A 15,623-nucleotide genomic window follows, 5' to 3' on the forward strand; every position below is an offset into this window, starting at 1 on the left:
CTGGCCCCTGTAAATGTCCTAACCCAACCCCCTCCAATGTACAGTCATTTACCTAGTATGGTTGTCCATATTCCAATGTACAGTTTTGCTTGTTTGTACAGTGCCCCCCCCCAACCCCTCCTACCCAACCCAACCCCACCCAACCTCCTCCAATGTACAGTTTTTACGTCAAATGTATATACTCCCTTTTCTGGACTCTTTTTGTATCACAAACGGTACTGTATTTGCAAATCTGGTATGTTATAAATGTATAGATGTAGCAGTACTGTCTATCTGTATGTCATGTATGTCATATGTCCTGATGAATTGAAAATGGGGGACCCTGATGTAAACAAGACTAAAGTCTTTCTCTGGTCTGCATCCCCTTAACAATTGTGTGTATTGAGCTGTACTGTATTGTACCCATTCTGCAATCTGTTAATAAAGTTTTCAATCAATCAATCTCTCTCTGTTCACTGAATAATGACCTCTCTCTCTGTTCACTGAATAATGACCTCTCTCTCTGTGTTCACTGAATAATGACCTCTCTCTCTCTGTTCACTGAATAATGATCTCTCTCTCTCTCTCTCCAAATGCAGTATTCTTCAGTTCATCAATCAGAGATTAAAACATAGAGAGCGATGGGTCGGAGCGCTCACTTCTACCTTTGTTCCATGTGAGTAGAGCCTACAGTTGTCTGACACATGACCTCCGACCTCCTGTCTGACACACAACCTCCTGTCTGTCTGACACACAACCTCCTGTCTGGCACACGACCTCCGACCTCCTGTCTGACACACAACCTCCTGTCTGGCACACGACCTCCGACCTCCTGTCTGACACACAACCTCCTGTCTGTCTGACACACAACCTCCTGTCTGGCACACGACCTCCGACCTCCTGTTTGACACACAACCTCCTGTCTGGCACACGACCTCCGACCTCCTGTCTGACACACAACCTCCTGTCTGTCTGGCATACAACCTCCTGTCTGTCTGACACACGACCTCCGACCTCCTGTCTGACACACGACCTCCTGTCTGTCTGACACACGACCTCCTGTCTGACACACGACCTCCGACCTCCTGTCTGACACACAACCTCCTGTCTGTCTGACACACGACCTCCGACCTCCTGTCTGACACACGACCTCCTGTCTGTCTGACACACGACCTCCTGTCTGACACACGACCTCCTGTCTGTCTGACACACGACCTCCTGTCTGACACACAACCTCCTGTCTGTCTGACACACGACCTCCGACCTCCTGTCTGACACACAACCTCCTGTCTGTCTGACACACGACCTCCGACCTCCTGTCTGACACACAACCTCCTGTCTGTCTGACACACGACCTCCTGTCTGTCTGACACACAACCTCCCATCTGACACACGACCTCCGACCTCCTGTCTGACCCACGACCTCTGACCTCCTGTCTGACACACAGCAGCTTCTAGAGGAGAATTCCCACTAATCCAACAGACGCTGTGTTGCAACTCTTTGACGATGAACCTAAAATCATGTGATGAAGGAACAGACTGGTCTAAAGAACAGATTCATGCATTTCTTCCCTTTTTTAAAACAAATACAAAATATGTGAATTTATTAAAGGATCAAATCGGCTGCCAGAAATCCATTGTTCCGGTAAGGGGCAGGAAGTAAAACGACGACGTTCAATCAAACGAACAACAGAGTCAAATGATTGGAAGGAGAGAGCTGTCCATCAAACCCTCTATGACATGCACACTTGTTATGCGTTGTAGCGGACGCTCTTGTACACAAGCCTTAGTCAACAGTATTGAGAGAATCGAGTTGTTTGTTTGTCTTGATGTGTTCAGAACCTCACACTGAATTCTACGCCATTCCTCTCCTGACCTCAGTCTACCCCCCCTCCCCATGACTCTTCCAGTGCACATGATCTACGGACCTCTGGATCCAGTCAACCCTCATCCTCAGTTCATCCGCCGTTACCAGTGAGTTCTCCTGATGCTCGACTCTTAACGAGGCACTTTGCACCAAATCGTAGTCTCACACCGTTGTATCATTAAAGGGCCACTTCGTCAAAAAGCAATGCAGATTTATTTGTGCACATAATCTCATACATCCAAAAACGTCGCTTTAGTTTGAGTTATTGAGAGTAAATGCGTTTGACTATGGCCACCAGTGATGTCATCGGGAACATTGTATCCTTGTGTTGTGTTAATTACGGCTCAATGAAATGATGTAGATCGAAAAATATCAATACCCAGCCTGCTTATCATTGAGCTGTAATTAACAACACCTTCAGGTTTAGGTTTACTTTATTTGTTCAAGGGGGACAGCATACATCAATAAAACATTTTAAAAACGTAAATGTGCCCAAAAGGCTCATTTCCATTGGCAGTCCCCCTGCCAGAAGGTACAGGCTAAAATCCTGTGTAAAAAAGGGTTAGCAATACAAACAGAATAAAAGCAAGATAAATAACATTAGAATAAAAACACAAACAAAAGCACATATCGTAGAACATACAACAGGGATACCTTGTCTTATAGGGACTGCTATCTTATAATTTCATTGAGCTGTAATTAACACAACACCTTGTCAAACTAAATTAATGTGTGTAAAATGGGTTTATTTATGTGCAAAATAAATAAATGGGCAGTTTTCTTTGGGGTGAAGTGCTCCTTTAACACTTTCTCTGCCACGCTTATATCCATCCTTATACCATCCTCTGCCAGCTCTATTTGTCTATGGAGATGTTCACCTACTTTGCAGGGCTATAACTTTTTAAATTGTATTGCTAAATTGACATTACTATGGCCCATTCAACGTCAATTATCTATCGTTTAGGATGTAGCAACGTTCTACTTTTTCATTCACATATTCATACTAAAATACGGTCTAAAGTATAAATATGTTTTTATCGTTTTCTGCAGCATTCTGCAGAACGTGAGTTATAGCCATAAATACATATTAGATCATGAAATGTAGTTTGATACCGATTGACGTCAGATTAAAAATTTAAATTGTACAAGGTCCTAAACGTCATGCCTCATCATCTGCTGGTGACCGGAGGGGGGGGGGTTTATAAGTCCGTGGCCCACGTTAAATCATTTATGTAGTATGGGTCATGTATTGATCAGAGCAGTTTGTATCGAAAATAATAATCAAACACGCTGAAACTCACAGCAGTTTCCTCTGACCGTTGGGTGATCAGCGTGGAGCAGAAAGATAGCTATTATGGGATGTTGATATATGCGATCCATTTCCAGGTTGTATAATACTATATACGTCCAAATCATGTTGTTTATCGAGTTATTGGCAACGGATCGATAGACCGCTCACTACCGGTTTTGGCGATTCGCCGATCGGCCACCAGATGGCGGTCTTGAACCGTTGGAGAGTTGAGGAGATCAACAGCAAGTCTCAAGTCTCCGTGGGTGAAATGATTGCCATGACAGATTTTTTAAATATTGATCTCAAAGACGCTGTACGACGTCATTGGCAGATTAAGCATGGCGAGCAATGACGTCTAAAGTTGTCCTTGGCGATTAAAGGGTTAATAATAACTAGTTTGATCACATCACCTGTTTGTTGTGACCAAGATGTCTGGTGGATGCTATGAACCGTTTCCCTGGTTGTTTAACCGAAGCGTCTCCTCTTCTTGCAGGCAGCTGGTCCGCAGGTCCACCATCAGCGTTCTGGACGAACACATCAGTCACTATCCTCAGCTGGAGGACCCAACCGGCTTCCTTAATGCATACTTCAGCTTCATAAACTCCTTCTGAGGCCATAGAAGCACCACCCCCTGCCGTACTGGTCACCAAACATGTCTGTTTTTAATCACTCGGTTATGATTTCTTTGAAGGAAAACTGGTGGGATCTGATCCCAGGCCAGCGGTGCTACATGGCACTACATGGAGAGGGATCTGAACCGCTAACCCAACCTGTGGCTAACTCTCCCAAAAGTGTTTGGTGAAATGATTCTATAATAATTGACTCGTTACAAAACCAAAGTTAGGGCGAGGACTTTCCTCCTTAACTATGATTCTGTTTGAGTAACAATTTATTTTAGCTGTTGGTAAATATGTCTAATTACATGTTTTGGTCTATTGGACATATATATACAGGAGACATTTGAAGCGTTGATTGCTGGCATGAGCTTGTTTTAACAAAGCTGTAAGAGTTATGAATAAAGACCTCACTGGAAACTTAACTGTTAGTTATTAAACAGTTGAGTGCCAGCCATTAACATGGGAAACATGGTTAAATGCCAGGACCCACTTCAATGATAGCGTTGTGAACGCATAATCTCTCTTAAATTATGGCTATGTGTCTAATCTGCCTGTCGTTTATCAATGACTTGTTTGCAGTCAACATTGTCGAAACGGATTGTTTTTTTTTAATCTGTTCATTTTCATTTTATAGCATTTTGAAAAGCCCTAGTTTTTCAGGAAAATATATAGATTCTGTGATAAAAGGCATTTACTGGAATATTCTAGCATTTTTCGGCCTATTTATGAATCGTTTTCAAATAAACGCTAGATTATCGATAGTATGTGTACTTATGCACGTTATAGAGGCGGGCTGAAATCGATTCTCTCATTTCCTCATCAGCGATCACAGCCACACACACACGCATAGGGCAAACACTGATGTGAAAAAAGCTCTGATTATCCTAAGACTGGTAAAATAAATTCCTTACCTGAGATCAGATGTTATCCAAAAAGATTATTCCAATTCCTGATCGCCATTCCAAATATCGATCATGCTTATTGATTAGTGTTGGGTCCTGTAAATACATAATCCATGCGTTTTCCGGGCCGGCGAGCACAATCGATCCTTCAGTTGGCTTCCCAATTGAGCTCCGAGAGACTCTGCAGCACTAACCCGAGGCTCGATTGATGAAATATGAATTCAAATCGCCAATAAAAAAAAAACGACAAACGCTATATAGCGTCGGGGGCACTCAAAGGTCGGCATGAACTAACGACAAAACGCGTCCGTGGCACTCAATGTGCAACATTCAGTTCAAGTGTGAAATCAAGCAACTGCATCATTTTCTATGATTCTTCTACATTTGTCTTATGACGTCCGTGCTAAAAATAAATGTAAACTTTTCTGCAAATAAAACTAGTTTTGTAAGAAACCTGTGATGAGTGTGAATATAAAACAAACGAGATGCTCCTGATTGGTCAGAATTTATTAAGAGTTTATTAAGAGCTTTGACAGAGGATTATCATGATTCCTGTTACATAAAGAAAACAGACGGTACAAAGAAACTACTATAAAGTATGTCACACAACACGTGGATGTTGACTGGTTGGTAGCCATATCAAAATGTTTTGAAGATGGTGTTTATGACGTTCAGATTACAGCCCCAGAGCGGGTAAACACGCCTCACTGACTTCCCTCCGGTCGCTCGATATCTGAACGCACCGCCAATCACAGTGGAGAAGAGCAAGGACAAAAACATTATCTGGGAATCGTAGGAAGAGGAGCGTGGAAGAGAGATATATATATTAGAGACTTGGTGGTCCGGAGATGTAAAGCCAGGCGGCTCTCTAACCCACGGAGGCCAGGATGACGTCCACAGCCGTCTCGTCTTTGCTCCGCACAGTCACCTGCATGGTGACGCCGTCCGCCAGCGCCAGGCGGGAGCGCACCAGCACGTCGTGACCCCCCCGGAACACACCTGAGGAGAGAGGGAGAGGGCAGGGAGGCCGTCAGTCAAACTATTATATTATATATATATTATATACTATTATATTGAGAGAGCAGGAGGAGGAGAGAGGAGAGCAGGAGGAGGAGAGAGGAGAGCAGGAGGAGGAGAGCAGGAGGTTGAGAGAGAGCAGGATGTTGAGAGAGGAGGGGAGAGCAGGAGGTTGAGAGGAGAGCAGGATGTTGAGAGAGAGCAGGATGTTGAGAGAGGAGGGGAGAGCAGGAGGTTGAGAGAGGAGAGCAGGATGTTGAGAGAGAGCAGGATGTTGAGAGAGGAGGGGAGAGCAGGAGGTTGAGAGAGGAGAGCAGGAGGTTGAGAGAGGAGAGCAGGATGTTGAGAGAGAGCAGGATGTTGAGAGAGGAGGGGAGAGCAGGAGGTTGAGAGAGGAGAGCAGGAGGTTGAGAGAGGAGAGCAGGATGTTGAGAGAGGAGGAGAGAGCAGGAGGTTGAGAGAGGAGAGCAGGAGGAGGAGAGCAGGATGTTGAGAGAGGAGAGAGCAGGAGGTTGAGAGAGGAGAGCAGGATGTTGAGAGGAGGAGAGAGCAGGAGGTTGAGAGAGGAGAGCAGGATGTTGAGAGGAGGAGAGAGCAGGAGGTTGAGAGAGGAGAGCAGGATGTTGAGAGGAGGAGAGAGCAGGAGGTTGAGAGAGGAGAGCAGGATGTTGAGAGAGGAGGAGAGAGCAGGAGGTTGAGAGAGGAGAGCAGGAGGAGGAGAGCAGGATGTTGAGAGAGGAGAGAGCAGGAGGTTGAGAGAGGAGAGCAGGAGGAGGAGAGCAGGATGTTGAGAGAGGAGAGAGCAGGAGGTTGAGAGAGGAGAGCAGGAGGAGGAGAGCAGGATGTTGAGAGAGGAGGAGAGGGGAGAGCAGGAGGTTGAGAGGAGAGCAGGAGGAGGAGAGAGCAGGAGGTTGAGAGAGGAGAGCAGGAGGAGGAGAGCAGGAGGTTGAGAGAGGAGGAGAGAGCAGGAGGTTGAGAGAGGAGAGCAGGAGGAGGAGAGCAGGATGTTGAGAGAGGAGGAGAGGGGAGAGCAGGAGGTTGAGAGGAGAGCAGGAGGAGGAGAGCAGGATGTTGAGAGAGGAGGAGAGGGGAGAGCAGGAGGTTGAGAGAGGAGAGCAGGAGGAGAGCAGGATGTTGAGAGAGGAGGGGAGAGCAGGAGGTTGAGAGAGGAGAGCAGGAGGAGGAGAGCAGGATGTTGAGAGAGGAGGAGAGAGCAGGAGAGCAGGAGGAGAGCAGGATGTTGAGAGAGGAGAGCAGGATGTTGAGAGAGGAGAGCAGGAGGAGGAGAGCAGGATGTTGAGAGAGGAGAGCAGGATGTTGAGAGAGGAGAGCAGGAGGAGGAGAGCAGGATGTTGAGAGAGGAGAGCAGGATGTTGAGAGGAGGAGAGCAGGATGTTGAGAGGAGGAGAGCAGGAGGTTGAGAGAGGAGGAGGAGAGGAAGATAGCTGGAGGAGGAAGAGGTTGAGAGGGAGGAGGAGGAGAGCAGGTACCCACCGGCGAGGAAGAGGACATGTGAATTCTTGTTTTCTGGAACTTTGTCCGAGCGCTCGCATGGCTGCATCCCCAGGAAACTGATGATGTTCCCTACTGCCTCTGTACAGGGGAGGGGGGAGGGAGAGAGGGAGGGAGGAGAGAGAGGAGACGAGAGAGAGAGGATGACACATTAGCCTCATTGGAGCAGCGGTGGCATAAAGGTTAGAGAAGCGGCTTGTGACCGGTTTGATCCCCCGGACCGGCAGGGAGGTGAATGAATAACTATCCCTCAATACCAAACGCTGAAGTGCCCTTGAGCAAGGCACTTAACCCCCAACTGCTCAGTGGAATGTGAAGCAGGGCGTTGCTGAAAAAGAGTATCATGCTCAGAGAACCTACCCTGGTAAATAAAGATAATAAAGAACCTACCCTGGTAAATAAAGATAAGAACCTACCCTGGTAAATAAAGATAAGAACCTACCCTGGTAAATAAAGATAAGAACCTATCCTGGTAAATAAAGATAATAAAGAACCTACCCTGGTAAATAAAGATTATAGAGAACCTACCCTGGTAAATAAAGATTATAAAGAACAATATTTAATCGTGTTTGGAGGTGGGTGTTCTGCCCCCCCCCCCCCCCCCCCCCCCTGTGCCAAACAAGCAGGCCAACTGCGCTCTAAAAAGGGTTCTTGTTCGCGCGTGAGCCCGTTATAATTGCACTCCTGTTGAGTCGTTCGTTGGGTTGGTCAGAGTCATTAACTATGGAACCCCGATCACCTGCATTTAAGCGATATTTTTATTACAGATACCCCAGTAATAACATTACAATTTAATTCAATACAATGCGTGCCTCCTCCCTGTCACCAGCAACGACATGCATCAGCCAAATGCGCATCGCAACATTTGTATTTGTATTTATTTATTAACACAGTTAAACAAAAGTAAAAACAATACATAATAAGTTATAACCATTGTGAAGGAGAAGTTAGAAGCCTAGAGGCTTATCGAGAACTTCCCCTGTTTTATAAAATCAAACATACAAAAATATACATATTATAAAATACCAGAATACATTAAAAAGATACGTGTTAATACAAACATACATACACACAGTACATAAATGCATATAGTGTATACTGCATACATAATAATATATAACAACACACCCACCTGCCTACAAACCTACCCACCCACACAACCAAAATCATACCTACATGTATGACCTATTTATCTATCTACTACTTTTGGATATGAGCATTTTTTTGTAGTTTGCTTTAAAAATAACTGAGTGGAATCCCTTTCTATTCACATAACTGAATTTGTGATGGAGCTTTGACAGCTACATGGGTGGTACAGTAACAGTCTATTGCTAGATCCATCTCCAATATATCACGATGGACCGTGCCGGTGGCCAAAGACCCGAGGGTGGAGAGGACTTGAATGTGCATGGGGATGGCATTTGTGCGTTTTGTTCCACGCTCCAATTTGGGTTCCAAATTGCGGTACAAATCAAGGAGAATGTGTCTCGGGTAGTGGACTCTATAATATTATGTTCTCTCTGCAAATAGACTGCCCTATCTCTGAAAGCAGCTCCCCGCGGAGCGCAGTCAGCGCACCTCGTAGTATTCCGATAACGCTATATAGATAAACCATGCTGCATTCATTCGGAAAGATCTATTCCAAATGCTATTTATAGGGTTTGACAATAATTACACTACTGTCGCTACTTTACAATTAACTATAATGAATTACGGGTCATACAGAACACGTCAGTGTTGAAACTAATGCATGAAAGTCCGTCTCATGTTGCAGTGTTATTATTCTACCGCTTGGTGACAGGTACGCACGGTCTGAGCTGTGCGTACATATATGCACAATCTCAAGCACACGTTCATTTGTGGGGCGGCTATGGCTCAGGGGTAGAGCGGGCATCCAATGATCAAAGGGTTGGTGGTTCGAATCCCGCTCAAGCCCATGTCCATGTCCATCCCATTGCTGTTGTGTCCTTGGGCAAGACACTTAACCTACTTGCCTCGTATGAATGTGTATGCATGTGAATGAATGTTGGTGGTGGTCGGAGGGGCCGTAGGCGTTGATTATTCGCCACGCTTCCGTGAGTCTGCCTCAGGGCAGCTCTGGCTGCAATTGTAGCTTACCACCACCGGTATGACTGTGTATGAACGAATAATGGACTCTGTGAAGCGCTCTGAGTCAGAGAAGAGCGCTATATAAATCCAATCCATTATTATTATTATTAAATCCCACACTTTGCATGGCAATGATCGTACGCACAGATATAAATGAGGGCCCAGGTTTCATCATGTTGGTAGGAGGAAGGAGAAGGAGGGGACATACCGTCCAGTGTTCGTACGGAGGCCAGGGCGAACGTCTCTTCCTTCTCGAAGTCGTCTCCCACCTCGTCCCACGCTGCTGCAAAGTTAGGCTTCAGGACCTTCTGGATGTGGTCTGCTACTGTCACCTCCAGGTCCTCCAGCTGAGAGGAGGGGAGGGGAGGGGAGAGGGGGGGGGGGGAGGAGGAGGAGGGGGGAGAGGAGAGAGGAAGAGAGGGGGGAGGAGAGGAGGAGGGGGGGAGAGAGGAGGAGGGGAGGAGGGAGAGAGGAAAAGAGGAAGGGAGAGGAGAGGAATGGAAATGAGAGGGAGAGGAGAGAAAAGAAGAGAAAGAAAGAGGAGAGGAACAGAGACACATTTAGCCAAAACAGTGCATTGGTTTAAATACAGCACCATGTAAGTGTATTCTCTCAGGCTCTAGTTGTTAGTAATGAATATGTGTTGTAGGTGATACATGCACCTCCGAGGCATTGGATCAGTTATTCACCGCCGTCTGTCCGTGGTCCTGTCAACTGATTAACAGACTGTTAACAGATTAACAGTCAACGCGGTTTCATTGCTGGGTTAAGTACTTCTATTCTATTCACATAATACGCTTACTTCATATATCTACTCCATTCACATATATGCCTACCACTTGTATCTATTGCTATGTCCGCCTACTACAATCTCATGAGCTGTCTAACGCCTGTCCCGTCTCCCTGTCTTCCTATGACTTGCTGTCCTGGAGTGTTGACCGGAGTGTTGGACGTCCCGTGACGAAGGCCGGGAGATTGCGACCCCCTCTGCGTGCCCCCCTGTCTTCGGAGGTCTCGTAGTGGTGACCGGAGTGCCGGATGTCCCGCGATGATGTCGGGGAGTTCGCGACCCTCTCTGCGCCACCCCCCTTCCCCCTGTCTCCGGCTGTCCCTGAGCAACGACCGGAGTGTTGAATGTCCCGTGACTAAGACGGGGAGGACGTGACCCTCTTGCGCCGCCCCTGTGCCTCAAATAGATCCGCTATCAACTCTATCTTTAATCTTTCAAAATGTTCAGTTGCTATCGCTATTAGCTCTATCTTTAATTTTTCAAAATGTACAGTTGCTATTGCATGCACTCATCTGTGTTTCACCACACACATGAGTGCATGCTTACCAACTGTCCGTCTGCAACACTACTATCACCGACATCTAAGAAGGGAGATCCCCCCTTGAACGGCCCTTCTAAGGTTTCTCTCCTCCACATTGCCTGTGGAGCTTTTTTTCCCTATTGTTAGGTTTTAGTGAGTTTTTCCTTACCTTCGCGTGGGGTATGTCTGGGAGTGCTTGCATTCTTTCATTTATTTGCATTCATCTAAAAAATGTTTGGACCCTATGGTGTTCTTGTTCTGTTCTTGACTTATTGTTATGTTGTCTTCTTGACTTGTTTAAAGAAGACCTGTACGGCCCATGGGGACATTAACGTGTGTTGTCGGGCCCTATAAATAAATTTGATTTGATTTGATTTGATACATACCACGTATTCATCATCGTAACCGTCGTCGTCAGGCTCTCCTGTGTTGGGGTCGCAGTCTTTCACCAGGTACTTCATGGTGCAGCTAAACGTACAGGACACTGTGGACCAGTGGGACATTAGAGACAGGCTTCACTACCGTTCACTACCACACGACAGAAGGTTAACCCTTTACTATCACACTACAGACTGTTAACCTTTCGTATTGTCGCAGTGAAAGGGTTAAACTTGACAGAGGTTTCTCATTTACAGTCACGTTGAGTGTACAAAAAAAAGACATAAAATCACACGGCATATAAAATCATAACAATAAGACAAGTAAGGATAACAATCAATTAAATTAAAACACGTACAACTTGATTGACAAAGGTTGGAGATCAAGGTTTTAAACTCTGCAACAGAGGGGAGAATCCCAAGCTTTAAGGACGGTTGGAGTTCATTCCATGAGCTAGAGGGGCATCATAGCAAAATGCAGATCTACCCTGTTCAGAGCAAACTGGACCTTAAGGACCAGCCGGTCACTAGAACGGGTTCCATAGGTACCAGAATTCCATTCCAATAATGATGTAGTATAAGGAGGTAGTTTACCAATAATGATGTAGTATAAGGAGGTAGTTTACCAATAATGATGTAGTATAAGGAGGCAGCTTACCAATAATGTAGTATAAGGAGGTAGTTTACCAATAATGATGTAGTATAAGGAGGTAGTTTGCCAATAATGATGTAGTATAAGGAGGTAGTTTACCAATAATGATGTAGTATAAGGAGGCAGCTTACCAATAATGTAGTATAAGGAGGTAGTTTGCCAATAATGATGTAGTATAAGGAGGCAGCTTACCAATAATGATGTAGTATAAAGAGGTAGCTTACTAATAATGATGTAGTATAAGGAGGTAGCTTACCAATAATGATGTAGTATAAGGAGGTAGCTTACTAATAATGTAGTATAAGGAGGTAGCTTACCAATAATGATGTAGTATAAGGAGGTAGCTTACTAATAATGATGTAGTATAAGGAGGTAGCTTACCAATAATGATGTAGTATAAGGAGGCAGCTTACCAATAATGATGTAGTATAAGGAGGTAGCTTACCAATAATGATGTAGTATAAGGAGGTAGCTTACTAATAATGATGTAGTATAAGGAGGTAGCTTACCAATAATGATGTAGTATAAGGAGGTAGCTTACCAATAATGATGTAGTATAAGGAGGCAGCTTACCAATAATGATGTAGTATACGGAGGTAGCTTACCAATATTATACAACGGCATGCACATTTCTCGATTCTGATTGGCTGAAACAGTCAAGTTACACGTGGGTATTTGTAATAACCCCACGCTCTTGGTCCAAGGACCCGCCCACAACCGCATTACCAATAGGGGCCTCAGAAATTAACAAATGCATCACATTATTAACCCTTTCACTGCCACACTACAGAAGGTTAACCCTTTACTAGCACACTACCGACGGTTATGATAGTAAAGGGTTAACCTTCTGTAGTGTGGCAGTGAAAGGGTTAACCGGCTGTGTATTGTCACAGTGAAAGGGTTAATGTGCCTACCGGCGGTGGGGTCGTCCTCGGGCAGGCGCACCAGGCTGTAGCAGGAGCCCGGCTGGCTGTAGGGCAGGTTGGCGGCGTGGATGTAGTGGACCACCTCGTAGGCCTCCGACGGCTCCATCTGCACCACCACCTGACGGAGACGACACACGCAGGGTTACATTACCAGCTGCGGAGCGCGATTTTATTTGATTTTATTAGACATTTAAAAAAATACAAGATTGCAGAAAACATCAAGGATACTACACAAAAAAGTCAAGACTTATTTCCATTGTGGTCCTTGGTCTCAGACAGACAAGCGATACAAAAACCTGACCACAAATAACAATTTGACAAACTACATAGACATGAACATTTTAAATGCAGTACAAACGTAGCCACAGGCAACAATGTATCGGACAACATTTTCATGCATTTTAAAATCTAGTTTTTGACATTGTTGAGGAGCCATGATTTTTTTCTTAAAATTGTGTCGGCTACTGATGCATTTTAGCTGTGAAGGTAGCAAATTTGTGGCTCCCCAGAATGTAAAAGAACATTTGCCCATATTTGTTTTGAACCTTGGAATACGCATGCCGGCAATGCTCTTAGCATGTTCTCAGCCCTACCGGCTCTGTACCTTCTGAAGCAGCTGGTCGTTGAGCGTGTTGGTGCAGTCGAACTGGAACACCAGGTGTCGGGAGAAGGTGTGCTTGATGGAGCGCACCACGTACTCCGTCTCAGCCTCCGTCAGCTGGACGGGCTCCGACGACTTGAAGAGCGGACCCAGGCTCTGGAACTCCGGGATGGCCGCCAGTTGTTCTGAAGGGGGGGAGGGAGGGGGGAGAGAGAGAGAGGTGGGGGAGAGAGAATGAGAGAGAAGGAAGAGAGAGAGGTGGGGGAGAGAGAATGAGAGATGTGGGGGGAGAGAGAATGAGAGATAAGAGAGAGAGAGAGATGTGGGGAGAGAGAGAATGAGAGAAGAGAGAAGGAAGAGAGAATGAGAAAGAGAGATGTGGGGGGAGAGAGAAGGAAGAGAGAATGAGAGAGACAGAGAGGAGTAGAGGTGAGAAAAGACGAAAGTTCTTTATTTGTCAAATACAAAACAATACAGGAGCACTGCAGGTAATGACATTTTTGTGTTTCGAAATCAGACTCAACAGTGCACAATTAAGAAACAACAATGAATGCAAGAATGGTAACAATAAGTTACGTAAGTTAGTAACTTACGTAATAAGTACGATAAAATTAAAAATGGTAAATTATTTACAGAAGGTGTCTTGCGTATAGTGTATGTGCATGATAAGGTGCAGTGCAGGGTGTGTGTTTGTGTGTTCAATAACAATAAGTAGTAGTAGTAGTACGATAAATAAAATATAAAAATAGGTAAGATAAAATAATCAATTATTTACAGAAAGTGTCTATATTGCGTATTATAGTGTATGTGCAGGATAAGGTGCAGGGTCTGTGTGTTCAATAACAATAAGTAGTAGTACGATAAATACAATAAAATATAAAAAGAGGTAAGATAAAATAGTAAATTATTTACAGAAAGTGTCTTGCGTATAGTGTATGTGCATGATAAGGTGCAGTGTGTGTGTGTGTGTGTTCAAGAGTTTACAATATTGAACCGTTCAGGGGTCTGTATGCCTTTCAGCAGATGTACATAAGGCTGGATAGGCTGTGCGTGTGACTGTGCTTTACCGATTATATCTAATGCATCCTACAACTCCACACAGGAAGTGTCAGAAACTAGTCAAGAATGTAAGTTAGTTGACGATGCCTCCTCTTGAATCTACATGTAGTCATTCACTAAGGCTGTCCCCAAAGCCTGCTTTTGGGATTCGAACTTCGTCAGGGTTTTTCAAACGGACGTTCGAACCGTCGTTTTTAATTAAAAAAATAAACTAAAAAAAATTAAAAATCTAAATTAATATATATATATATTTCTTTTTAATAAATATCCTCAAACTAAATCCTCAATTTTAATTAAGTGATTCATCTGATAAAATGATTTTTTTTTTTATTAAATCAACTTTCTTTAATGAATATAACTCATCAGTTTTAATACTATAATATTAGTGTAGCCTAATCTTTATCTGCAACTGTGAAGAAAAACCCCACTGGTTTAAACAGAATGAATAGACGCATAAAAATAAAAAATTCAAATGTTGATTTAGAATTCGAATGCCAACGTAACGAACAAAGGTCCGAATGTTCGAACGTTTGGGCTCAGCCCTACTTACTATCATTCAGCTGAACGCTTTTATCCAAAGCCACTTACACAAGTTCTGTGCAACAAGTCAGCAGGAAGGAAGGGTACAACTCTGGCAGCTAAAGCTGAGTAACATTGTTCATCAAACAGGGTTGAACTCGAGTGCTACAGTCTTGAGTGCATAGTAGTAAAGACATATTAGCATAGTATGTGGTAGTATAGGCAAGGTAGATTACTTGGTAGCAGAGTGCATAATAGTAAAAGTACGAATGTTAGTAGTGTCGAGAGAGACTTACCCTGATAGATGTCTTGGCGTGAGGGAGCCAGCTTATCTGGTAACTTGCTGGTCGCAACAGGAGTCATTTCTGAACAGGAAGAAAAGGTTTTTGTTTTCACATCTAGTCTGAAGTCAACTCTCACAGACAGACAGAGCGGAGATCCAACACATTTAAAATGTTCATCTCTAGCTTTCTGTAAAAACGAAACCACTCCTCTGTGATGCCTTTGAGAGACCCAGCCCAGGGTGTGTGAGAGTGAGAGAGTGAGTGAGTGAGAGAGAGAGTTAGTGAGTGAGAGACCCATCTTCTGGTCTGTGATGGGGGTGAGAGAGAGAGAGACGTGTCTTCTGGTCTGTGATGGGGTGAGAGAGAGACCTGTCTTCTGGTCTGTGATGGGGTGAGTGAGAGTGTGAGTGAGTGAGTGAGTGAGTGAGTGTGAGAGTGAGTGTGAGAGTGAGAGAGAGAGACCTGTCTTCTGGTCTGTGATGGGGGTGGTGGCCAGAGGGACGGACTTCATGTCGAAGGGTTTCTCAGAGGGGTCCAGGGTGTACTGGTGTAGAGACTTCTCCAGGCCGGGGACAGACACAGACAACCCTGGGGGGACAAG

General features: G+C 44.7%; 2 protein-coding genes across 3 annotated transcripts in view; one reads left to right on the top strand and one right to left on the bottom strand.

Annotated features, from left to right (window-relative positions):
- Window positions 1–5,079, top strand: part of mest (mesoderm specific transcript) — a 41,322-nt gene extending 36,243 nt beyond the window's left edge. Inside the window, exons 10-12 of the mRNA XM_084330413.1 lie at window positions 579–655; window positions 1,890–1,953; window positions 3,631–5,079. Coding sequence (XP_084186539.1) covers window positions 579–655; window positions 1,890–1,953; window positions 3,631–3,748 — 259 coding nt within the window. The 3' untranslated portion in view covers window positions 3,749–5,079. The remainder of the gene's footprint in view (window positions 1–578; window positions 656–1,889; window positions 1,954–3,630) is intronic.
- A 66-nt stretch (window positions 5,080–5,145) lies between these two features.
- copg2 (COPI coat complex subunit gamma 2) overlaps window positions 5,146–15,623 on the bottom strand; it is a 49,554-nt gene continuing 39,076 nt past the window's right edge. For both annotated transcript variants that reach the window (XM_084330851.1, XM_084330850.1), the window contains exons 17-24: window positions 15,485–15,610; window positions 15,035–15,103; window positions 13,164–13,345; window positions 12,548–12,677; window positions 10,991–11,088; window positions 9,503–9,641; window positions 7,168–7,266; window positions 5,146–5,655 (exon numbers count right to left, since the gene is read on the bottom strand). In XM_084330851.1, coding sequence (XP_084186977.1) covers window positions 5,525–5,655; window positions 7,168–7,266; window positions 9,503–9,641; window positions 10,991–11,088; window positions 12,548–12,677; window positions 13,164–13,345; window positions 15,035–15,103; window positions 15,485–15,610 — 974 coding nt within the window. In that variant the 3' untranslated portion in view covers window positions 5,146–5,524. The remainder of the gene's footprint in view (window positions 5,656–7,167; window positions 7,267–9,502; window positions 9,642–10,990; window positions 11,089–12,547; window positions 12,678–13,163; window positions 13,346–15,034; window positions 15,104–15,484; window positions 15,611–15,623) is intronic.

This window comes from Notolepis coatsorum (genome assembly GCF_963971535.1).
Source record: "Notolepis coatsorum genome assembly, chromosome: 15".
NCBI classification, from domain to species: Eukaryota; Metazoa; Chordata; class Actinopteri; order Aulopiformes; family Paralepididae; genus Notolepis; species Notolepis coatsorum.